Source organism: Rhynchophorus ferrugineus, unplaced genomic scaffold (assembly GCF_030347505.1).
Source record: "Rhynchophorus ferrugineus isolate W39M unplaced genomic scaffold, kcgeb_rfMv2 rfM3, whole genome shotgun sequence".
Lineage (NCBI taxonomy): Eukaryota > Metazoa > Arthropoda > Insecta > Coleoptera > Curculionidae > Rhynchophorus > Rhynchophorus ferrugineus.
The window spans coordinates 24943943-24970559 of record NW_027472582.1 but is presented as its reverse complement, the minus strand read 5'-3'; the positions used below and the strand labels follow the sequence as shown (position 1 = coordinate 24970559).

The 26617-nt window shown below is 31.3% G+C and overlaps 1 protein-coding gene across 2 annotated transcripts in view; it reads right to left on the bottom strand.

Moving 5' to 3' along the window:
- LOC143192898 (cyclic nucleotide-gated channel alpha-3) overlaps positions 1-26617 on the bottom strand; it is a 223821-nt gene that overhangs the window by 37283 nt on the left and 159921 nt on the right. For both annotated transcript variants that reach the window (XM_076398689.1, XM_076398690.1), the window contains exon 9: positions 13154-13321. In XM_076398689.1, coding sequence (XP_076254804.1) covers positions 13154-13321 — 168 coding nt within the window. The remainder of the gene's footprint in view (positions 1-13153; positions 13322-26617) is intronic.

Sequence of the window (26617 nt, the reverse complement as noted above, 5' to 3'; positions counted from 1 at the left end):
TGATAAGTTATCCAGTGATAACTTAATAAAGTTAGAGATCAACCGAGAATACATCTTGCCTGTTTATTGGCATCAGTGGAATGTTTTCCTTGTCCGATTTTAAAATCTCGCTTCATAGAAAATTAGAATTAGAAACATTCACCAACATTTGTAGGCTTTAGTATCCATTTGTAGACATGTAGATTAGTTATTAAGGATATTTGTCATTGGATATCGTAATTTTTTTGGAGTTCATGAGTAATTAACATTATTATTGTTAAATATAATTTGTAATATAACAGTAATAATTATTAAAGAAACCAATTTTTATGTGTATGCTATTTATGGACTTATTTTTAAAGTATGTACGAAGAGTATTTTAATCTGAACAAGTGTTCAGATAATCATATAAGTCAAATAATTTATCTAGTTTAGAAAAACATATCTCATACTCAGTTGTTTATCCCTTGGCAGCGAAAACTTGAAAACTTTTTCCATTAAGTAACAAAAGAATGTGATGTACGTTGCCAAAGTGAATTTTTTAATAAAATATAAACATTAGAAGGAAGAAGCTTATATGGGTTATTTGGCATTTGTCAAGATTACAATATATTGGATGTTATCAAAAAATAGTAAAAACATTTAAGTAAAAACACAGTCGTTCAATTAAAACATTGTGATCCAAGCAGATTTTTAAGTTTAGGGAATTATCGGAACTTAATTTATTAGAATAAGGCGATTACAGAATGATAGAAGTACAAAAAACAATGCTGCATGATAAGAGAGACCCCGTTATCTCCAAGAAATATTCAAGAGTTATCAGCCAATAACAATCAAATAATATTTCTTCGTAATACTTTGAACAGTAACATTTATTTATAGTAAAAACACATTTTTGGAGAGGGTTATTATATATCAACTATATTCTACTGATATTTACTATAATTGATTTTATTGCCTTTAATTAAAGAATATAGTCAATAGGCATATTTATTTATTTATTGCTGCTATTTATAATCAGCTCGCTATTCGGTTATCGTTTTTGTTAAAATATTGTCATTTTTATTATTGAAAATTAAATTTAAAGTGTCACTAATACATTGAACAATATAACAAATAGTCCAGATTTATTATATTATTCCACGTGTTGGTATCAACCATAAATGGTAAGCTTTTATCTTTTTGAAATATATTGAATGATGAGAGGCTTATCCCGGTTCGGATTTTTTTCCATTTCTAATATATGTGACAATATACATGCGTAGGTAGAAATATAATGGAGACTTACGTATGTTCAAATAATTAGTTTTATAGAGACTTCTTAAGGTTTAAAATTACTACAAATGCCCGAAAATTAAGCTTACAAATTTTTTTTTTCATTTTAATGTCTAATTACAGACGATTATAGCTATCGGAACAAGGATTTATTGATATTAATAGTTATTTTGACGCCATTTTGCGGAGAAAATATTAAGATGATAGATTGAGGCTTGTGTACAAATCATGCTTTCGGATGGAGTGTATAGCGAAATATACTACATTTTCTTAAACATGAAGGGCTGCTTAATCCATATGTAGATGTTATGTAAAACGAACCTGATTGTCCGGCCATCTGTTTTAAAAAACTACCCGAATGGTGAACGAGTGAAACGGGTTGGTCTATTTTCTAATAGACCCTTCAGTTTCACCGTTCTTCTTTCCATAAAATGAAACTAAAACGTAAAACTAATTTCCGTAAAATGTTTTACCTTCCACAAATTATAGCTGGCGCTGTCGGTAGGATTTCGGAAAGATCATAAGGCTGTTCTCTTTTGAATTCATTTAATTAACTGGAATCATATTAATTACCAAGAAGGGAAGACAGCTTGACGTTGGATTGGCAATCATTCCGCAGTTACTTAAAGCGTTTATTAGTATAGTTAAGTGGAGTTCAGGCAAAAGTATTGCAGATAATGATGTAAGGTCACAAAATTTGGGATTGATTGGAGCTCAACGACCCCTAGCCACAAACTATACAGAGTTAAAAACATTCAAGCATACAAAACATCCCTAGACCGTGGTTTCTTGGTATATGAATCACAGTTGACTGTTAGGCTACCAAAGGCGTACTAAAGTTGTTGTGAATTAACATAGTCTATCTGAATAGATGTTTGTAGTTCAGGATAAACAGTCACCAAATACGTATCACAATGCGTATTACATGCAAATCTGGCACCAAAATTTGGAAAACCATTTCGTGGAGGGGTACCATGGAAATTTGGGTAAAGTTAGTGAAACCACTTTTATAAGAACTATAAAATGTCCATACGAAATAACGACCATGTACATCTCTATGGCCATTCTTTTAGGAGGGAGGTGTTATGTAATATGGGCCTGGTTCTCCGGCCATCTGTTTCAAAGGACTAGCTGAATGGTGAACAAGTGGTTTTCTGTTTTCTGATAGACCATCAATGTCGCTTTGTATCGCCGTTCAACAAGTCGCCTCCTTTTTTCCGTAAAATAAAATAGTTTTTAAAGAAAAAAAATAGTTTATTTGTTTAATACCCTTTCACAAAATATGGTTATCTAAAATATGGACTTCTATTGGTTATAAACCTTTATTTGAAAATATACTCATAACAGTGCAGGTATTTTGATTTTTTTTCACATTTAGAGGGTATTTATCGAAAGAAATTAGTGTGATATATAGGGTGCAGCAAAAGTCCTGCTACCATGGACGCAATTTGCGCTGAGTGCAGATAATGAAATTATTATATTCAATAAATATTGTCACTATTTCCGCCCGTTCTTGTGACGTATATTTATCTATAATAAAATTGGACGTCTACACAAGACAATTGTTAAAAGAAACTGAGCTAGACGTCACCAAACCAAGATCAATCAAAATGGTAGCGAGACTTTTGCCGCCCTTATATTAATCAAAAATATTTTAATAATTTTGTACTACTTTTTCCTATGTTCATGACAACTATTGTTGGTCAGTTGGTTCATTTTGCAATAATATTTTTAGTAAATTCGTGCGGTAGCCATTTTCCATTCTTTTGAATCTTGTCCGTCACGCATTGAGTCTAGAAATAGTTGATTCGTCAATTACTAAGCTGTCTGATAATTAAGATATTATGGAAAAGCATAATTATAAGTTTTTAAAGGTGTTTGATAGGCTATGTCAGATAACGTCTTTAAATCAATCGAAAAATTTAGGTAATATATTTTGAATATCTATGTAATTTTTAGTGTTCCATTATTATCGTCTATATACACTGATTAACTCCATAAGACTAGACGGAAAACTATTATTTTATGAAAATGAAGAATAAAATGTTAAAATCATCGAATAAAACAGTCAGGCAAAGTTTTTTAAAATGTGTTTACATTGATACTTTTCATTTTTATTGATAGATATCGCTGATGAAAATACATTCAAGTCTCTAATAATGTAACTCCTTAATCTTAATTCACATATGAAGTTTTCCAATAAGATTGGGGCGATGTTAAAACGAAATCAATCTCTTTTTATTCAATATGTAAGAAGTTACGTTTATATGGAATACACCGGCCCTAGATCTACATCAAATAGTACATTTCTTATGGGTGTATTGTTGTTTATGGTGATGGTTGTGTGTTAGTAAATTATATACGCTTTGTCGACAAAGATTACATTTAGGCCAAAATTGCGGCCTTAACCTCAAATTGATAGCAAATTTAGTGGGCTTGCTTTTCCAATATGAAATTTGCTATATTGATGTGGATTCAATGACTTAATAATAAACTTAATAATAAACTCAATTGAGAATATTTTGTAGAGTTGAACATGTCGCCAATGAAATTACAATTTACCCCAATAGTATAAAATCAAATTCAATGGTGAGGAATAATACATTTTCCTGTAAAAATTCAGTGTCAGATTTTGCCGCCGGTGACTTTAAAGGCAAGTTATTCTCTCAACGCATAAAAGAATTATGACCCGCCTTAACGTTTTAATAATGGATGAATCCTGTGCGAAGAGAAGTTGCTTCCTTACGATTTATTGCTGCAAAAAAGAGAACATTTTATGATAGGTGCTCGACATGGATCAGTTGGAAATCTAATTAACCGAAAGGTTTTCTACGGAACATATTTTTGTCCGTCTGTTAATATTAAGTATAATTTTATAGTCGTGTTTATTCGTTCCTGCAGCAATTAATGCGTATGAAGTTAGAAGAAAATCATTAATCTGTTATTTCGAATTATGAATTAATTTAAAATATTTTTATTTAATTTAGTATAATACTAATAATATTTGCTTTAATTTCTCTGTTTAAGGGGATTTTTGATCTGGGAAATGTGAAGAACAATTTATTTTCAATATTTAAACTTTTAAGAATGTGCTCTTGAAAGGATTTTTAAAATTCGAATTATTTTTGAAGTTACAGCGACTTTTGTAATGTGGTATTAAACCTGTCGGTAAAAAGTTTCGAAAAACTCTTTTACACTTCATAATTCTGATATATTTAACTACATATATACCCAGGGTCTCAAAAAAAAATTCATTCAATTAATTAATCTGAACTTTGGTTCTATGGCTTTGAAGTAACGAAAAGATGTGTCTTTGTTAGACTGAAAGATGAGATAAATAAAATGACATGGGGGTTGGTTTATAGTAAAATAGGTTTGATTTTAGACGTCCTTCAACGAGTCAAGCTGCGACTGGTTCCATAAAACAGAATAGGTTTAGACTAAAATAAAATTTTTGTTGATTTAAATGCTGTTTTGACTATTTTTAATGATTTTTACCAGTTGGGACTTATTGTAGATAATTATGGCCTTCAGCAATGGTATTGATGGGCTTGATCTCAGACTAAGCTCAAATTGATTGCTTTGAATTTTGAGCTTGTGGTACTTCGAGAGCAGTTGAATAGTTTGCTTTTTTGACTTAGACTTTCAGAAAATATTAATTTTAAAGCAGTAGGAGCCTTAATATATCGGTTAGAGATATCCGCCAAATTAGAGCATTGAGTACTATTATCTGAGTAGCTCTGCCCTAAAATGTGTCACAGAATTTAAACTGGATGCATTTTGAATCTCGGTCTCATCGTGATAGTTTTTAAAATTTCCTAATTTTCTTGATTCAACTTACATTTCCTGAAAAGTCTTTTTGAGGTTCATAATATAAAAAACCAGTAAACGCTAACAATTTGATGTGCACTTGAAAGTATAATTTTGTATGGGTTTTACTAAAATTAGTGTAAGTGTAAACTATATATTATTTGAATAGTTGGCGAGACATTATTCGTTGTAATTCGATATGTGTTAAAAATTTTAAAGAATATATATTGTCTACGTTAAAAAACTTACACGATAAACAATACATATCTTTGGAAACTAGTTAATTTTTAGTTTTAGAAATTTTAAGTTTGTTAATGAGTTAAGCAAGTGAGCTTAATTTTGCTCCTAGATCTTAGACCTCAAGAACTTAGAATATCTTTGATGGCCGAAATGACTGAAAGTAGTAAATTTTTGTGAAAGTACCAATACGGACAATTTAAGAAACTTAAAAGTGAATATTAAACAGAAAAAATATTAAATTTAAATTTATTTAAATTATTAACACATTATTTGATTTTTTTATGTACCGGAAAGTTATTATCGGTTTTTCTAACAGATGTCGCTAATTTTAAGTATGCAATGTTATAATTTGACTCAAGAGTCACTTGATATCAAGCTCAAATCTGTACATGTTATATTTTGCGAATATAACAATATCTTTGAAAATGTTAAGTTTCGTACCCAAATACGTGTTTTTGCGGAACGCATTACTTTTCTTGTTCAATCAAAAGAAAAAATCCGCTGAAAGTCATCGTTTGTTGATAAAAACTTACGGTAAGCATGTTCTAGCCGTAAAAACATGTGAAACGTGGTTTCGAAAATTCTAAAATGGTCATTTCGATGTGTAAGATAAAGAACGTTCTGGTAGACCGAAAAAGTTTGAAGACGCGAAACTGTAAGAGTTATTAGATAACGACCCAACTCAAACCCAACAACAATTGGCATAAATATTAAATGTGACCCAAGAAAAGATTAGTGAGCCATATCAATTTGACATGCAAATGAAAAATCGAAAAATTGTTAAATACAGCTTCAAAGGTATGATCGGAAATTTTCCTGCATCGAATAATGACGGGCTCTGTGGCCCTGGTGGATTCTGAAGACCCTAAGCGTAAAAAACATGGTTATTATTTGGCGAAGCCGGCCGATCGACTCCAAGACCAAAGCGTTTTTGTCGCATGACAATGTTGTCTGTTTGGTGGGCCTAGAATGGCGTGGAGTATCACGAACTGTTCAATTATGTGTTATGTTAATTAAACTATGCATTGATCGAAAAACGTCCAAAAAGGGCTTGAAGACATGATAAAGCGATTTAACAGCACGATAACGCCCTGTCTCATAAAGTAATACTCGTTAAAGAAACGTTGAAAGTATTTGAATGGGACATATTATCGTACCTGCTATACTCTCTAGACCCCACCGCGTTCGATTATGATTTTGCTCAAAGGACAAAATAGTTTTATTGGGATCCATAAATTCTGAAAGTTGGGCCAGATATGTAGAATCAAATTGCCAGTACTTTGAATCGTTCGTTTTTTCAATTTATTGAAAATTATGTAGTTCTTCTCCGAAAAAAACGGTAATGACTTTCCGGCACACCTGGTAATTCCAGAGTTCTGTGACGAAACCTTATAAAAAATGTTAAAAGGTTATCTGAGAAATGGAGACCACAATGTCCATAGACAAAATACTTGTGAATACCGCAGATTTACGGGTGATTTACTGAGATTACTAATTTTCTAAAGGCATCTGAAGCATACAGGTTGAGAAGTGAATATTCTCACCGATAGTCGGCTATAGATTGATGATGATTATCCTAAAAGACAATAAGACAATAATAAAAGATAAATCAATAGTAAGTTAGTGGTTTATTGTAATTTACACGTTTGCCTAGACATTCATAAAAATAAACTTTAAAACACAAGGAAAAGTATATGTCAGGATTTATATTAACAGTGGGATAAAATATTTCCTTATATAAATTTATTTAATGATATAAAATAAATGCGATTCAGTCAACGATATTCAATCCCCTGATAAATTTCGAACCACCCAACAAACAGGATTACGCAAGAAAAAAGGTCGCTAGCGCCCGAATATGCCATGTCATCCCTAAAAATGCTTAGGTGTGTTGTAAATTCAATTAGTTTAAATATGGAACATCACCGAGTCAGGATATTCCCAGGCCCGTTAAGAACCAAAATAAATCCACCCCACCTGCTGACTACGACTTTCAAGAAAAGTCCACAGATCGGATAGCTAAAACAAACAAAAGTATAACTGCGGATCTCTAAAATTAGAGCCGCTCCAGCGACCCGACTGCCATCCTCTGCGGCTCCATTATAAATTTACAGGTCGAAAAAAAGAAAGGCGCAGCCCGAGACGGGGAATAGACCGTTTGACCCGTAGGGCGCAGTCCGAACGCGGGCCCAGGGGCGTGCTGGAGCGCCCTTAAAAACTCTTAAAAATTCACAACCTCTAGGGTACTGATGAATATATTAGCCGTTTCCCTTCCGCTTCTTTTCTGGCATATTCTGACAGTGCCGGATTGGCAAGATGGTTTTACGATTTTTCCGCATCTGAAAATGACCCAGCGAGAGAATTGCTTCTATATTTAAATTGGAGCCATTCATTGAAGCATGACACGACATCGGTCCACTTTTAAATGTTTTTTGAATATAAGCATATTGAAACATTATATTAAGTTTTTGTACAAATATATTTTCATACATAATAGTTGTGAGAAGTCAATTTATCCCTTTTAATACTTTTTTGCCTTTTTATCTTTTAATTAATTTTTTATTTTATTTCCGGGTTTAATAAGTTAATAAATAATTAAAAATATATTACAGTAGTAATTTCAGTTGCGAAATATAACTTAGTATTAGAAAATAATATTAATAATATAACCTGTACTGTAGACTGCAAGTTAATTATGTTAGACAAGGATATATTAGACTTGCAAGTGGTTCCGCATAGTTGGATTCCATATAACCAAATAGGCTTGAATATAGATTCATACAATAATATCTTCTTATCTAATGATAACTTTTGGTAGAGTTTAAGTGCAAGTTGTTTGCGTTTAGCGAATATCTGCTTATTATGTAAATACGTTTATTATTTAGTTGCGATACTCTTTGATGCTACTTGATTCGAAGAACTATTCTCTATTTTTAGTTAAACATTAACTCAAACTTGAATTTCCATACACACAATGAAGGCGGAGGTATTTAAGAAGGAGAAATATTTTGATGTGTTTAAATTAATGCGTATAGATTACAGGAAAAAAAAAGGAAGCAATAGTCAGAAACAAAAGGACCTATTTTGAAAATCGCATTATTATATTTGAGCAGAAATATTTTGTTACTTAGAAAATTCAACTATCCACATAACATATGTTAAAAATAGAACTAAATTGTTTTTTTTATCTAAAAAAACATAATTATAAACTAAAACTATTGAGGTTAAAATTTAACGGATTTGTTTTCCACATGGATAAATGAAAGAATTTGAACGTGAATATTACCAAAGATAACACTAACAGTATTGGTTGTATTGTTAATTAAAAATTTCAAGTGACTGAAACCAGCGGTCTAGGAGATCTATAATAGACATCGTCATTGACAATACAATACATTATGCTATGTGTTTGATGTGGAGAGGGCATATTAAATTTTGAGCTTTTAGAATTTAAGGAAACAAATAATGCATCAAAAATCTCTTTTCCTTCAATTAAAATCAATGTATTTTCTTTGTTAGACTTGTAGAATATTACGTGATTGTTAAGGTTTTATAACAGGTTAATTGAAAAGGTCCCCGGCTTATTATAGTAAAACACATTTTTTTGGTAAAATTAGTTTTTTTATTCAACATAATTCCCTTTAAGGATGATAAACTGATTAAGCGACCCTCCAACTTTTCGATACCATTTTTGTAGTACGATTTGTCCTTTGCTTTAAAATAGGCCTCTGTTTCGGCGATCACCTCTTCATCAAAAACTCGGGTTTATTACGCTTGATCATCTTTAAGCACTGCTCCGAATCATCAACTCGTCGTTGTTTTTGGTCAAAAGTGAGTTCGTGCGTCACTCACTTTGCACAGAGCTTTCTCATACCCAAATATTCGTGAATGATATGAGGTAGACGTTCAGTTGATATCTTTAATATAACATACCAATACTTGATGGTTGATTTTCCTGGAGCAGTGTCTAACTGAAAACATATGGATTTAATTCTAGTAGCGCCATGTATGTGTCAGGCTGGGGACTTTTCAATAGACCTATTAGATAAGAAAAATTGGAAATTAATAAATCGCTTGCAGTGGCTTTGACAAATAACAGATAGTAAATGGTATGATGATCATGTTGTTGATAGCAGAAGGCTCTTGAATGATACTTAACTCCCATTAACGACCACGTTTTGATCAGCATGGAAGCGTTCAGACTTCTATATATGGATAATGTCATTAGACGTCTCAAACGGAAATAACTTTCTACTCTTGCAAAAGTTTGAAGTTATTCAGTACAAAATAACTTAGTTATATGTTAGTAGGTTAAGTAAGATTAAAGTTGATTGCTAAATGGATACCAGTTTTAATAAATAGATTAAAAACAAAATAGAACATATGACACACATTTAGAGCTAGTTAAGTAATCCGTTTCATTAATTGATTTAGTAATTTTTCTTTTATATTTTTCTTAAACTTCATATTTAAGACTTCAAACCCAAATTTAATTAGTTTGACCGATTTACTCTTGTTAGTACACTCCACATATGTTAAAAACACGTCACAGTTTCACACATGACTTGACTAACTATTTCAAAAAAAGTTTGGTCTCTTCAGTCTCCGGTAAGTTCACTGTTGTCGATTAGTTGTGGTATTTGGATGTTTTTATTTCATGATTCATGCTGATTAAGGTGCTCTCTCCAATTGGGCATGACATCCAGAATCATGCCCAAATATTATGCTGTGTTCGCATACTGAACTCTAGAATCAGTTATCGATTTCGTTAACTGATTAAAATGTAAACTATGTATCGCGATGTTTTTTTTAGATAAACGTTCAAAAGTTGAAGGGACAATATTTAAAAATTGTATACTTGTGTAAATAATTTCGAAAGTACAACCTTATTTTCATTCTAAAAGTTTAACCAAAGCGAATATTCAAGAAATCCAGCGCTGGCTTAGAAAATCAATAATTTAAAATCACCTTTGATATTTCCGTGAAGTGCTCATATCTATTACTTGTCGCCCGTTAACAAGAAACGACATTTTCAGATTTTCCAATTAACCCCTTTCGACTGAGCTAGGTGCTTATGTAAGTTGAAAATCCAATCAGTTGCTGCATGGGGACGCTCAAGCCATGTATCGCAACATTGTTCGCTTAAAAGATCGTTCCTCCATGAATCCAAATTGCCACGTTATTCAAATATAGTCCGATAATTTTATACAGCGCGGTTTTATGGCATGTCATCGTGTTGATGCAAAAATCGTGCTACAACGCTGGTTTGTAAAATGCAAATGAAATGCTATTTTACCGTCGGTCAGATATTTTCGGTATTTGAAAGATATTTCACGTTTGTGCTTTGGTAAAATATTTTTTCGATTCAAAGAGATTCCGTGACAGAACACATAGAGTCTATTCATTTCATTTATTTAGCCAACTAAATAACCTTGTTTATTTTAATGATCGAAAAATAATTTGAATAACTGAATAGAAAGAAAATTAAACAGTGGATAACAAAAGGACATCCAGCTGTTGTAGTTTATCAGTTACTATTCAGATTAAATTCGTAATCAGTCCGTGAAATATAGGGATGGACAAAATACTTTGAACACCACATATATATACTATTATCTTGGTGCATATTCGCAACATTGTTTCCGTGTAAATAATACGATGTGTATGTATTGTTCAGTTTATTCGCCAAGTCGTTGTAGGTTATAGATCAGTGTAATACGCTTTGTTCTGTGACAGTTAAAACAACCGATGCGTATCATAAGACATGGTAAAATGATATCAGCAAAGCCCAGAGGTAATGGAAAAAGACTGCTTGCCTCCTAGAGTCAAGCATGTGGAGGTTCCATTATGATTTGTACATTATGATCCATCCACTCATTCCCATCACTGGTTACTAAGGTCCCGGATTACTAAGTTCTTACTATGGCTAGCATATTTTTGCCAAAAATTCCCAAATTCCAAAATAATAATGTTGATAATAGATTATAATAAACATAAGATATACATAAAATTATAATAAATAGAGCCAAAATGGTTCACTTTGGAGACTTAGAATATCATAAATATCTTCGTTGGCTAACACAATCGCCAGACTTTAACATATCAGCTGTTAATATTATTTTGTCTATCTCCTGTAGTATTATTAAAATATATATTTATTCATATTGAAACAATCATATTTCTTAGTTTATATTAAAATAATTACTTTACGACGTTTACTTTACGTTTACGATAATATAATTAAACATACTTCTATGCGTTTTAAACGATCATTTAGATGCCATGAGAGATACTGAAACGTATTCTTTACAAATATATTTGAACTCTCCATGATATATAATTTATTTTCTTGGCAATTTACTGAACACAGTAAACAAATAATTTTTAACATACAATTGTTTGTTTATCCCAGATAATATTCCCCAATTATGCCTAAGGTTAAAAGTTAAATTTAGTATCGATTTTACGTAAGATTTGATAGACTAACACGTAGATACAGAAACATTAAGGGAGTTAATTTTTTATTTTCATTTGAATTTGGTTTTTAAAATTACACCAATTAGTTGACACGGTTCATTATTGGACCAATGAACGTTGGTGTGGCGTGAGTGTGGGTAAGACAGCTTGGAACATCCATAAGAGCCACTACATTCATTGGTTTCAGGAAATTGCTATTTTTAATTAATTTTATATTAAAAGTGGTCTTCTAGTACAACCATTAATTTATTCTAAACATTTATTATTATTAGAATTGCACAATTAAAACGCCTGTGCCTAGGTTTGTCTATGGCTCCAATGATTTGATGTGTTATATCGTTATATCAATTTGTTTCAATCAATCAATCAGTCAATTCATCAAACAGTAGCTCAACTACCCTACAACAACGTGGGTGTAATACTTGATGAGGAAAATGGATTATTGATATAAAAACGTTTTTCCGGCTATACCAGGAGCATGTAAGAAAAAAATTGGCCAGTTCCATCGTTCACTGCCTTCATGAGCATATCGTAAGCATATTTTTGTTACTGATTTAAAAGGGGAACGTTTCATTAAACAATTTCTCACGATGCCTCAGAATTATGATTGGTTTCGCATCTCAATTATTGATTAAATGCATTATGCATTGAGCGTTGTCATTACAAATCGTATTAATGTATTTTTTTTTGGTAAGCATCACAGCGTTTTCTCAATTAAAATTAAAGCTTCATTGTAAATTTATTTGTTCAAAAGATGGAAAAGCAGTATTATTTATTTCTGGTCCTGAAAATAATCTTATGGTTAAACTTTTATATTAAGTTGTGCATAAAACATTATTAAAATAAATACTATGTATTTTTTTGTAAAATGTATTTTTTAATAGATTTTACAGTCTCCTTTCTACCAACGAGGATCTGAACTGGACCTATTGTTTCACGTAGGCTTGGAAACAGGGTCCTCGGCATTAAGACTACCGACTGGCCAGAGACTATCCAACAAGACATCCGGTCTTACCCAGTCTGCTTACTGACATGACTGCCAGTACTGGCTGGATGGTTTTTCCTAGTCGAATTTTCCACTGCTGTCTATAAAGATATTTACAATTACAATCACAAACATAAAGTACATCCATGCCCCCGCAGGACTCGGAACCCGTGACTACAGCAGGAGTATGAAAACCGTCCTGTCGCCTTGACCACCGCGTCAATCAAGCCGGCCGCACTATGAGTTTGAATATTTATAAATTATTTATTTCAGATCAAATTGTCTGAAGGGTCACCTAGTATATTTTATTTATGAGACAACTACATGTTACCAAGTATATGGAGAAGTAAAAAATAAAATTAAACAAAATATTTAAATTGTACTGACCTTTCTCCAACGGTGCTCGTTTATATTTTTCTAATCTTTTCACAGCGATAGCCTCAAGTCGCACTCTGGCCGCAGGGTATTCTTTTAAAACATCCCACATGTCCTTCTTACTTAACACAAATAGGTCACTATAACCCACTGATCTAACACTGGCAGTTCTCCTGTTACCTATAAGCATAAAACCATTATAAAAACATTGGCCATGTAATATTTAGTAAGAAAATAAGGTAATGTTTATTTTGGAAATTTCAAAAGTACATATACGGGTTACAAATGATCACTATAATAAAAATAGATCTATACTTTTCAGGAATATGTACTTTTAATCCTGGATGGTTGTTATTGGTTATAAAACTGAAATATATATATATTATTTTTATAAAAAACCAGAGGTATAATAAAAATTTGCGTGTAAAATGTGTATAGTTTTAATTGGATTTGTCGTAGTAACATTGCAGAAAGTTAAGTAACAAAAAGATCGAATTTAGTGGCAAACATGTTTTTGGATGAAAAAAGATTTGAAGATATTTCTTTGGCAAAATTAGTGCTTTTTTATTCAACATAATTCTTTTCAAGGGTGATACATTGATTATAGCGACTCTCCAACTTTTCGATACCATTTTTGTAGTATGATTTTCTTTATTCGACGAAAACTTCTTCCCAGCAAGCATTCTTTTGAGATCTGACAGAGAAGAACAGGAATTAATCGCTGATGTCTAGATCTGGAGAATACGGTGGATGAGAAAGCAATTATTCGAAGCGCTATTCATGGATTTTTGCCATCGTTTTAACTGACTTGTGACACGGTGCATTGTCTTGGTGAAGCAGCACTTTCTTTTTCTTCAAATGCGGCCGTTTTTCGGCGATTTCGTCCTTCAAACAGTCTAATAACGCTATGTAATAATCTCTGTTGATGGTCTTTCCTTTTTCAAGGTAGTCAATTAAAATTATTCCACGCTCATCTCAAAATACAGACGCCATAACGCCAGCCGCCTGTTTTCCACGCTTTGGAGCGGGTTCATCGTGTTTAGTCCACTCGGATGACAGTCGATTGGACTTCGGAGTGAAATGACGGAGTTATGTTTCATCCATTGTCACATATCGATGCAAAAACTCGGGTTATCTGCTCCGAATTATCAACTCGTTGTTGTTTTTGGTCAAAAGTGAGCTCGCGCGGCACCCACTTTGCAAGTCAAGTTTTTGCTTCAACTGTATTTTTTCCCTTCAAAAAGCAATATTTTATCAACACGCGAAATTCCTTTTTATCCATTTTTTCACAATAATAAAAGTTGGTTCTATATATATATATACATACAAATGAATATGAATATACTAGAATTGAAAAGGTTCTTTCAAAACGTAAAAGTAGAATATATTTTGTAATATCGTAAGATCATATGATAAATGGAGATGGAATAGGCTCCTGTATACGGTGTAATGATGTGTATTACAGAGCGCAACTGATACGGCCCTGGTGATTTAGGAACCAGTTTTGTTATCAAGAAAAGAACACATGTCGACTTTAGATGTGCTAATGTTTTGCAGTTTTCTTGAAGCATTCTCTGATATAGTTTAGTATTTTTGTGCAAAAGTTCTATCTAAGGTCACTAAATGTTTATCGAGTGCTCAAAGTCGTCTGCCTACAAACTATTCTACATATACATATATGAGCAATATGTCTACTGAAGTTTCGTATTTCAGAAAGGTATGTATTGTTCAATGAGTAGTATGTTCTTTAACAACAATTGCAAGAATGCAGATTAAAATATATTACCAGTAAAGTTTTTACTGATGGATGATACTTGAGCCAGAGGCTGAAAAGTGTTATGAATTTAGTAGTATTCGGCTCCAAAGACAAGAAACCAAGAAAATTTGAAAAGATTGAAATTCGTAGAAAAAAGTACAAATAGTACACCTCTTGATAACAAGACAACAACCTCAATCCTATAGAGGCTCCTGGAAATGATGATATTTCACCTAGGTTATTAAAAGAGCTGCCACGAAAACCAATAATCATTTTGACATATATATTTAAGACTAAAGACCTATTTAAGACCTTTTTGAGACTAAATTATAATCTGGAATGACTTAAGGTTGTTTAAATAATTATGCTTATTAAACCTGACAAACCGGCAGAACAAGTTGGATCTTACTTATTGAGCTGCTACCTGCGATATCAAAATTATTTGACAAATTGGTGTTAAAATTTATTAAACTATTTATAGAAATACCAGATTTCCAGTTTCGATTTCAAAATCATCATTCCACAATAGAGTAACAGCGGTTGTTGAAAAGGAATGCGAAGAATGTACCGACCGGGTACGGGATTTGGGATTAATATACAAAATGAGCAAATTGTTACAGCGGAATTACTGTCTACTGCTGGAATCATATCCTTTCGAAAGAAAATTTAGGCTCTTTCATGAATACTTAAATCTATTTCGACTGGAGTTCCACAGGGTAGTGCCTTGGGACCACTCCTATATCTGCTCTATACTGCTGATATCCCAACAAAAAAGAAACAGTATTTGGAACATTTATCAACGACACAGTTATCATGGCAAAATATGAATCTCTGTCTAAGGCCGTAGAAAAAGTACAAGTAGCGGTCAACAAGATCTACAAATTGACTAGAGACTGAAAAAGAGCTTAATAGCTCCAAATATTCTTCAAGCAGAATCAACCAAATACCTCGGAATATATCTCGATGGTAGGTTAAACTGAAAACATCATGTTAGACAAAATGCAGAACAGATAGGACTCAAAATCAAGTAACTGTACTGTACTGGTTAGTCGGAAGATACTCTCAACTTGACCTAAAATCAAAGAGATTGGTTTATCATTGGTAATCATACAGCCAATTTGTACCTATAGTACCTATAATATAATAAATAATATAATCAAATGGATTATATTATTTATTATTATTATATATTATAAATTATATTATTGTTATTTCCTGAAAATTAAAAACATATTTTTTATTATTTTAATAGTTCTAGTAACAAAATAAATGTTAAGCTAAATTACCTAAAAAGATTAGTTATAGTAATGAAAAATCAGTAGACGTAGTAAAACTAAAGAGAATGTCCGATTTATCTAGTCATTTGAATTGTGCTACCTATTCAAGAAACATCAAAAACAACTCACCTTTTTGTACTTTTTTATATGTTTTATATGATCTTAATATCGTTTAAATGCTAATTAATTGAAATTAAAAGGAAGCTATAAACGCTTAACAGACATAAATGGGACACAAAACAACTATAAAGTCGAGAAACAGAATTATAAACTTTTATTTTTGATATAAAAAGCTCAACGTATAAGGCAAAATTGCAGCCCTGCTCTGAATATCTGCCTAGTACTCCGCCCATTTTCCAGATTGTCTTTGGCGTGACCTTTTTATCGTTGTTTTCCTCTTTCCAAATTGTTCCAATATGTTCTGGAAGGTCGGGGAGTATGCTGGGGTAAAAAAGGAGAAAGCTTTTTTCGAAAGGTGGTCCTTATTTCAGATAGAACTTACTGGTTCGTTTTTTTTGTTGGATTGAAATTAAATTCTTCGAATGCGGTCATTACTCAAATAGCTCAACTGTTGCAATATCATTTGTTTCATCACCTGTTTCAAGGCTTTTAGTATTTGCGAATTGTATTGTGTTAGACTACTGTTATATATTAAATAAAATGAAATAATCTCTTTCCTTAAATATTAAGTTATATGAACTTTGAATACATTTTTGTACATTTATATTTGTAAGATATTATAGCCGATATTTTAAAATTAATATTATAGTAATTTCTACTTTTTTGGCATTTATTTTCAATCGTCATTTTTTTTGCACATGGTAGTGGATTTTGTATTTTTTATTTCTGTCTCTCAAGTTTAATTTAAATTTGATTTTGATCAGTATGATTACTAATACAATAATTAATATAATAAAAGTCTTATTACATCATATAACAGTAAATATCTATTTAGTTTAAAAGTAGTTACTTTTGATAACTTGAATTGTTTTATAAACACAATTTATTCAAAATCACCATCAAAATGAAGAATTTGTGATGCACTTGGCTGTCTTGATCTGATTTTGTTTCTCAATAGTAATTGATAGTTATTCAATTTTCGTAGTAGTTGAGGAATAATATTTTAAGTGTCTTGAAAATATCGACGTTATAAGATTTATAAGAATAACAGCTGTGTTGCTATTTAGTAATTTAGAACTATTTCCTTTTTTAAATTGTTTTTAGGGTTACCATTTTACTTGAATTATGATGTTTTGGTCAGAACAAAATATTATATTAAAAAATAATGATTAAATAACACCCAGTTATTTTCATAGCGATTTTTTTTATAACATGAAAGCTAGATGCAACTTTTAAATAAATTATTGTATTTAAATATTAATATTTATAACTTATTATTTATAACTTCTGGTTACGTGTCTCCGTAACTCGGTTTGATCTAATGGAAGCATAAAATGAGAGAGTCACTGATATATGCCACTGGTAGTATAATTCATTTAGTTTCTTTTATCTATATAGGTATACATGATGTCGATGTGAATCAGCCTGACTTAGATTTGTATCGCACAATTTTCAAAATTAGTTTTGATCTTGATGATAGTAATTACAAATTACTAATGTATATGATGTGGACATTTAGTACGTGTAGATGACAAAATGCATTATATATATCAAAAGACCTTTATGGAATAAAAACTCACTCATTGCTATAAAGGACACATGATACGCTGAGTAAACCAATAGCTTTGCCTTTATATCTAGGAAGTTCTATTGACTGCTACGTTTTAAATACGTTATAGTATGGCTGCACAAAATATATAACACTAGATATATGTGATTTTTAAATTCCTTTGTTAGGAAGAACTGAAGTTAATTCAAAATATATTCAAAGTCATTCTGAGATACATAAAGTTGAGTGACAAATGATTGATTTGCAGGAATATGTTGCAGTGATTGTCAAGTCCATTAACTTGGACCTTTGAAGACCACATCAGGATCTGCAATAAAAATTCTTTCTTTTGGAGTTTCGTAAGTATAGTGAAGTTTTTGAAATAGTGTCCTACAGAGTGAGAGAGGTATAGATGGGAGGAAAATGCAAAACCAATATGCAAAACCAGTGAGAAATATATCATAGAATAATGGTTAGCCATATGACTGTACCTCATCAAGAATCGTTCTTTTTTAGTTGTACTTAGGATTTACTTATTTTGACTCTCAAACTAAACTGTCTGACTATCATTTTGACTTTTGACGTATAAACGAGTATTTATTTAGATAAATAATATATTCCTTATACTTATAAGTAGCGTTATAAAACCTATAATGTGCCGCATAATGATGAATACTTATAAAGAGGTTTTTATTGGCGTCTGACTGAAAAGTTCGATTTTATCGGAATATTATTTCATTCTAAATATCCATCTGCAGAGTCGCGAAAGCTTTTGATATCGGATTTTGAACTTAATGGCATCTGGAGTGAGGTCGATCTGGTTCAGATTTACCTCTCCGCATGCTTTTATTTTATGCTTAACGCTGCTGCTAAACTTTCGCATTCTGTTTCTCGAACGCCGTTATAAATTGTATTTGTATATTGGGTTATATTTACTTTTTTTTTGTATAAAACTTCGGCAAACGCCTGACTTTTCCAATAATATATAGGTAAGGAAAATTTCGCATAAAATTGTAAACACATTATTTTCTAATATATTTAATATGTCAGCTATTTCACATAACTTCACTTATTTACGTAAGTTATTTTGTGGACCTTTATATGTTTCTCGGAATAATTGTCAGTTGTGAGCCACTAGAGCGTTCATCATCAGTCACCTTTGTATAAAATCATTTATTAGTATACGAATCAATAATTGTTTATTTTTTGTTTCAGAATCTTCATAACGCTTATCATACCAGGTCTTTTTCGTCAGCATTTTTCAAAATTATTTTTATTTATTAAAAACCTATTTTTAGTCCACATTTTTTTAATATTTATTTTATTCAATATAACAAAATCTTTTATCATATATCGGTCATTAAAGTCACGTTAATTTGTAAACTAATTAATAAATAATAAACAATAAACAATAAATTAATTATTCAATCAATGATTCAAATAAATAAAATTTATTATTGATTTTCAAGCAACTACTATTTCTATACGTTTTATAGTATAAGCATAGGTTGGGACAGTTAGTATAGGTTTATTAGGAAAATAATAGAGCAGCGCACAATAAGACAATAAATTCATTTCTTTGATGAATTAGACTGATACCAATCAAATGAGTAAGGATTAAAGTAAGTAAAGAATTAAACTTTTGATATTTTGTAAAATAAGGTACGATTACGATTACATAACCAATTTCTAGATATTATTTTAATATGGTTTTATTATTCGGCTTAAATGCGTTAATTATAATCGAATATCTTGTGGTGCTTTGATTTGGTTTCAGTAGATTTTGATAAACTATACCTACCTTATGGTATACGATATGGTATACCTTGAATGTCAGTTTTTTATACTATATTGTACGCACAACATACAACTGATATGATCTCACTGGCCAAAAAAGCTTAAAAGACTAATTTGTAATGGACAGATTTGAATTCAATGGATAGAGCGCAACAAAAAACTCCCACAAAAGGCCCAATGCAAGGTAGATGCACAGCATTATAAAATTTAGTGAGAAAAAATAGAAATGTGGCTTAGAATTCCGTGGGCTTTAAGATATCTAGTTTTTTTATGTCTATCTTTATTGCTTTCTATATCTCTTTAATACTTAGTAAAGCATTCTTAGTTCTAAAAATCTAATTATGCAGTAATATTAATATTTAGAATTCAAAAATATGTTAAAATGAGGCTTTTAAAATAAGTTGTATAGGAAGTTATATAGCTTGGTACAAGTAGTAAAGTTTTTTGGGTTTAAAAATTAATTACATTAATGAGTTAGCTTCAAATTGACTAAACAGTAAACTTGTACTTGATTAGTAGCACTTTTTGATCAGAGAAATGTAAGGATCCGTGAGCAAATGTTACGTTTATAGAAGTAAAAGTACTTAAAATAGTGGAAATATAGTTCAAAATCGTCAATTATCCATACAACGGAGAAATAAAATCAGTGGATTCAAGTATACATATTTGGAACCTTCATTCGAATAGTCATTTTAATAATTTTATCATTTTTGATCCCGCTCGATAATATCAATTATTATCACTTAGTACATTATGTGTGTTTCGTATTGTACAGTGAACAATGCCAACAAAAGGCAAAGGGGCCAATTTGAGCCGTGATACAAATAAATCTAGAAGCATTCGAAAGAGCCCGAAGAACCGAAGAACTAGTTCAGGAAGAAGTTACTGGAGCGCGTGTGAGAATGGCGCAATTGCGTCAAGAACAAAACAAAGACGGGCTAACAAAAAATATTATTCACGCTGTAGCATTAAGAGATTAATATTATGTAATGAATTAATAATATTAATAATTATTACTTAAAATAAATCATAATGAATTAAAAAAAATAATATCTGGTGTTTTGTTATTTTTATATTCCTTCATCGTTCACAGCGCTCCATATCTTTTGCACTCATATACCACATCCTTACACACTTCCAATAAGCCAGTTATTTTCCCTACATTAGAAATTCTCTAGAAATTATTTATATGGCAAAACAACGTTTACCGGGTCAGCTAGTAGTTTTATAGATATCTGTGGCCATTTGTTTTGAATATCCTCTATTTCACTTAGATGTTTGTTTATGGCCGCACAACTAAAATTTAGTATTGCCGAAGGTATATTTGATATGTATCCGATAATTTGCTCATAATAGATCAATTGAATAGTACCCGGCCTGAGACATAGATGGCGCTACTAGAATTAAATCCACATGTTTTTAGATGCCCCAACACTCAGAAGATGCGTGTATAAACTTGACAGCTGTCGAATCGTTGGTTTTCAAATTATAGCATTTTGAGTGAAGCAACTTTTGTTATTGTGAAAAAAATGGATAAAAAGGAATTTCGCGTGTTGATAAAATATTACTTTTTGAAGGGACAAAATACAGTTGAAGCAAAAACTTGGGTTGATTCCGAGTTTCCGGAGAAAAATCAATCATCAAGGGTTAGTATGCTAAGTTTAGACGTGATGAAATGAGCACCGAAGGCGGTGAATGCAGTGGACGCCGAAAAGAAGTTGTTACCGACAATAACATTAACAAAATCCACAGAATGATTTTGAATGACCGAAAATTGAAATTGAATGAAATAGCAGACACTCTAAAAATATCAACTGAACTTGTACATCATAGCATTCACGAATATTTGGGTATGAGAAAGCTCTGTGCAAAGTGGGTGCCGCGCGAGCTCACTTTTAACCAAAAACAACGACGAGTTGATGATTCGGAGCAGTGTTTGAAGATGATCAAGCATAATAAACCCGAGTTTTTGCATCGATATGTGACAATGGATGAAACATGGCTCCATCATTTCACTCCGAAGTCCAATCGACAGTCATCCGAGTAGACTGCACACGATGAACGATGAAGGTTATGGCGTCTGTATTTTGGGATGCACATACAATAATTTTCATTGACTACCTTGAAAAAGGAAGGATCATCAAAACCAACTATTACATAGCGTTATTAGACTGTCTGAAGGACGAAATCACCGAAAAACGGCCGCATTTGAAGAAAAAGAAAGTGCTGCTTCACCAAGACAATGCCCTGAGTCACAAGTCGGTGAAAACGATGGCAAAAATACATGAATTGGGCTTCGAATTACTTCCTCATCCACCATATTCTCCAGATCTGGCCCCAGCGGCTATATCCTGTTCTCAGATCTCAAAAGAACGTTCCCTGGGAAGAAATTTTCGTCGATTGAAAAGGTAATCGCTGAAACTGAGGCCTATTTTGAAGCAAAGGACGAATCGTACTACAAAAATGGTATCGCAAAGTTGGAGGGTCGCTATAATCAGTGTATCACCCTTGAAGGGAATTATGTCGAATAAAAAATATTTTGCTAAAGAATGCGTTTTACTTTGATAGGCCCGGAACTTTTTAATTGGCCTGTTAGTGTTTAACTTATATTTTCCAGTAATAACATATTGAAAAATCAGGTTTTACTTAAATTTAGCATTTTTGTCAGAATTGATTTCTAATAAAATATTGTGTCAAGTTAATTTGTTAAAACTCTTTATATAAACTTGTTTGTTACAGTAATATAAAATACGGATATATATTATCATATACTAAACTTAATATAATATATTATTTTTTTAAGTCTCATGCGTTGAAAGTTACAAATTTTATTAAATTAAACATATATTAACTGATATAAATTGTACTATGGGTGAAAGTATATCAAGAGGGAGGATGTAAAGTACGTCATATATTTTAACGATATTTTGTGGATGGCTGTGTGTGTATATGTGTTTCATGATTCTGACTTATCCGCATACACCGATATAGACTTTTTGCCATATTGCTACACATATTTTATTTATTGCGTTATCTTTACCCTCCATGGTCGTAAAATGCTGGCGACGTCTGGATCATATAAATAACATATGACTATGATAAAAATGCCACGTATAATAAGAGAATAAAAGTTTACCTATAAAACAATTTAGTAGTGGCGAAATTGTTCTGCAATGTTCAGTAATATTTATTACATCTCCTCCTGACTTTAGGAAGTGTTCACGCAACTTAAACTAAAATCGATAAGCTAATATAAGGTAACATTAAAATAACAAGACTAATACTACTACCTAATACCTTAACCTACTGCCGTAGGTATAAAGATTACATATTTCCCTTCTTTTTTTTTCTATTTTAAATTTTGTGACATCTATGTAATAGGTTATTTTTATGTTATTCACAAAACATTGAAATATAGAATGGGAACTTAAATAGGCACACCCGTAGTCATGATCTCAGTGTACTGCCACACCGCCAGAGGGCCGCCGATAAAAATATTACAGATTTCTTTCTTTCGATTTGTATTTTAAATCTCATAAAATATAAGTAGAGCGTTTGTCAAGTGAAGGTTCTAACGAAGTGGCTTGATAAGGCAAACAATGATAAACTTAAGGGGCTCTCTTAGCAGTATTTATATATGCATTTATTTTGCATTTTAGAGCAGAAGATTATAGACCCAAATGTGACAGACTACTGTTTAACAAATATGCAGTTCCCAGTTGCACAAATGTCTTACGATACCAGGAATTTGGTTCAACTCATCTTTTTGAACCCATCTCTAGAATTTTTTATGTATTGCCCAAAGTATAAGCCAAAGCAAAATTAAAAGATATTTTTGATAAAATGTTATGCCAGCAAATGTCACTCTTTTTTTAAAACCATTATTTTTGTTTAACATGGAGAAGGTAATAATTGTAATAATTAGTGTTGCTTGCGGTGGATGAAAAAAGTAAACAGGATTGCAGAGGGAAAATGTGAAAAATTTTGCATGGCTACATATCTTATGGATAGGGTCCTATTCAACACCTATAAAAATACATAAAAAAGAAAAGGAGGTTTCGCAATCAAAATTGTAACTTGTAACTAGTATCCTGGACTTAGTTTATAGATGTTTTTTGTTATAATATTTATGACAATAATTAATGTTAGAAAATAAGTTATCATTTGTCATATTACATGTAGTTTTTTATGTATTTAGAAAATATTTTAAACAAATGTTAACTAGTATTTAAATAAAATATTTTATTAATATTGTATTTATTATATTAATATAAATAAATTTTATTCTTTTTTTTAATCCCCCCGTATTAAATAAACCCTCTGGTGGCGTGGCAGAGCATACTTTGGTCACAGTCTTATACAGGGGAGATCGCATTCTAAGTGTATATTTTGTGATATTATTCTATTTTTGTGTATCAAGCAAACCTCTTATGATTTCCTACGTGAAGATTTCGAACAGGAAGGTTTATTCTTTATATCTCATGCCAACCAGATTATTATAGACCCAAATGCGGAATATCATCGCTTAATCAAAATGCACTTCATAAAAATGTATATCGATGAGTGACTTCAGTTCACATAATATATTTTCATTCACAGATTATTTCTTGGGTTAAATCAGAAAAGAAAATGTCGTTACAATTTAAATATTGGAATCAGTACTTGCTCAGATCACATAAGAATCTTCAAAAAGAATTAGAAGTAAGTATACATATCATTTTAGGAAGTAGATTGAGAGGTTTGAAAACTGAAAATTATAATACATGTTTCCGCAGATGCTTTCGAAATAGACAGATCTGTGCCTTCAGCTTTATACTGATAAGAACCAGCCAGTAGAACACTGTTTGGACGAACAAAACTTTGCAACTGTATACATCGGAGATAGCTATTCGATTCTGTGTCTGTCTATTTTGTGACTATCTTTTATTAATATCACATGGCAACGAACATGACAAATGTTTAAAGTTCAAAGAGATTTTTTAATGAAATCAAGATTTCCAAGATTCCCAATAAAATCTTAAAAATAACACTTTAAATACCCAACATTAAATTGGTTTTCGTCCATCTTTCAAAACATGGATCAAAATCATCGAAAAGTCAATATAAAGATCGATGATGATAATGATGAATATCAGATGTGATTCAGAAATTATCCTAGAACTAGATTTAAATCTGTCAAAGCTACAAAAAAGCCATATGTTATGGGAAAAGAGGAGCACTGCGGTTAAAGTGAATATTAAGTAAATATATATACTTGTTCACTAATTCTAACATTATTATTAAATTTTTCATATTAAGGGATACATTTAAACATTAAAATATGTTATTACTGATTTTCTAACCTATATCTAACCTATTATACTTGTGAACAAGCGAAGAAGAAGAAACATTATTAGAAATTAAAACAATATACTTTTATTAAGGAGATAGTTTGTTTTTTTTTATATATATTTTAAAGTCTCCTCCAACTATGGGTTTATCTGGACTGGGCCTAAAGTTTAACGTGGGCTCCGAACCACGGTCCTCAGCATTAAGCCTACCGACTGGCGAGTCAGGCCAGAAGACATCCGGTCTTACCCAGCCTGGTTACTGGCATGACTGGGATTTTCCTTGTCGGATTTTACACTCTTGCCTAGAACAATCACAAATTTTAAATAATCGCGGCTATCGCAACAGTAGGAGGACCGTCCCATCGCCTTGACCACTGCGCCACCACGCCGACAGAGAGACAGTTTGTGTTGCTCGATGAATATTTTTACAACATTTTATTTTGGAGTGTGTTTATTTAAACTTGACCAAATTATGGATAATTGATATACGATCGCATTTTGGCAATTACCTCTGTCTAATTTTATATTTTCCGTATATCATTTAAATGCGATTATTGTTTAAAATAATGACAAAGTATATAGTCCAAAATTAATACTTCAATTAAATAGATATAGTATACAGCTATGAAGAAGCTTTTCTCAAGGCAGGCGATGTCAAAACAAAATTAGAAGGACTTGTCAGACCATGGCTTCAGTGTTTTGGTATATAGGTGCATATAGTGTCCGTATTTAGGGAAGCAAAATCTTTCATAGAGACAACGTAATCGTTCATATTTAATTCATTACTGCAGTTAAAATAGCAAAATTGTTTCGTATTAATTTAAAGAAAATATAAAAGATTAAGTTATATTAAAGATATCAAGGTGAAAGGTAATTCATACCATATCATAATATTATACCATAACAATATGTTTTATATATAAAAATGTATTTCCTTGTAAATGCTAGACATTTAGGCATTAGTACATCCTTACAACTTCAACTCTAATAGGTAAATTATAATTTAATTAGGTAATTTTTAGTTTTTGGTGATGGCGACATTTCACAATGTTTATTTTATAATTACTCTAAAAAATCTAATAAAAATGTAGTTTTTGTATATAGAACCATAGTAACCTAAAAGAGAAAATAAAAAACTAACAAGCAATTTTAGTAATTGAATAACTCCAATATTTTTTGTAAACAATACAAAACTATATATAATATAGAACAAATATATTGAGTAAACGAAATCCAGTAAAAGAAAGCATCGGGAGGCGATGGAGCTACAAACAAAATAATCAGCAAGATAAACACAACGAATTGAACCAACAACCTCAATGGAATTAAATGAACAAGCGATTCAACAGAAATGAACGGGAAATTTGATGAAATTGCTTTAATTGAAACACACGATGTGTTTAAATAAAAGAAAGTTTTTATTATAGGAACATAATTTTCTTTGTAAAAGATGTTAATATTAAGTATGGCTTTTAAACTTTTTACTTTTTATTTTATTAAAAATCGTCTGAAATTTTATTTCAGTCATTTAAGTTACCATTGCTGTCTAAAAATTAAGTTTTATCTTCCTTCACACTATGGTGCAAAAATATTTCAATTTTTAATAATTTTTTTGTAGACTTCAGACAAAGTAAGGTGCATGAAGGT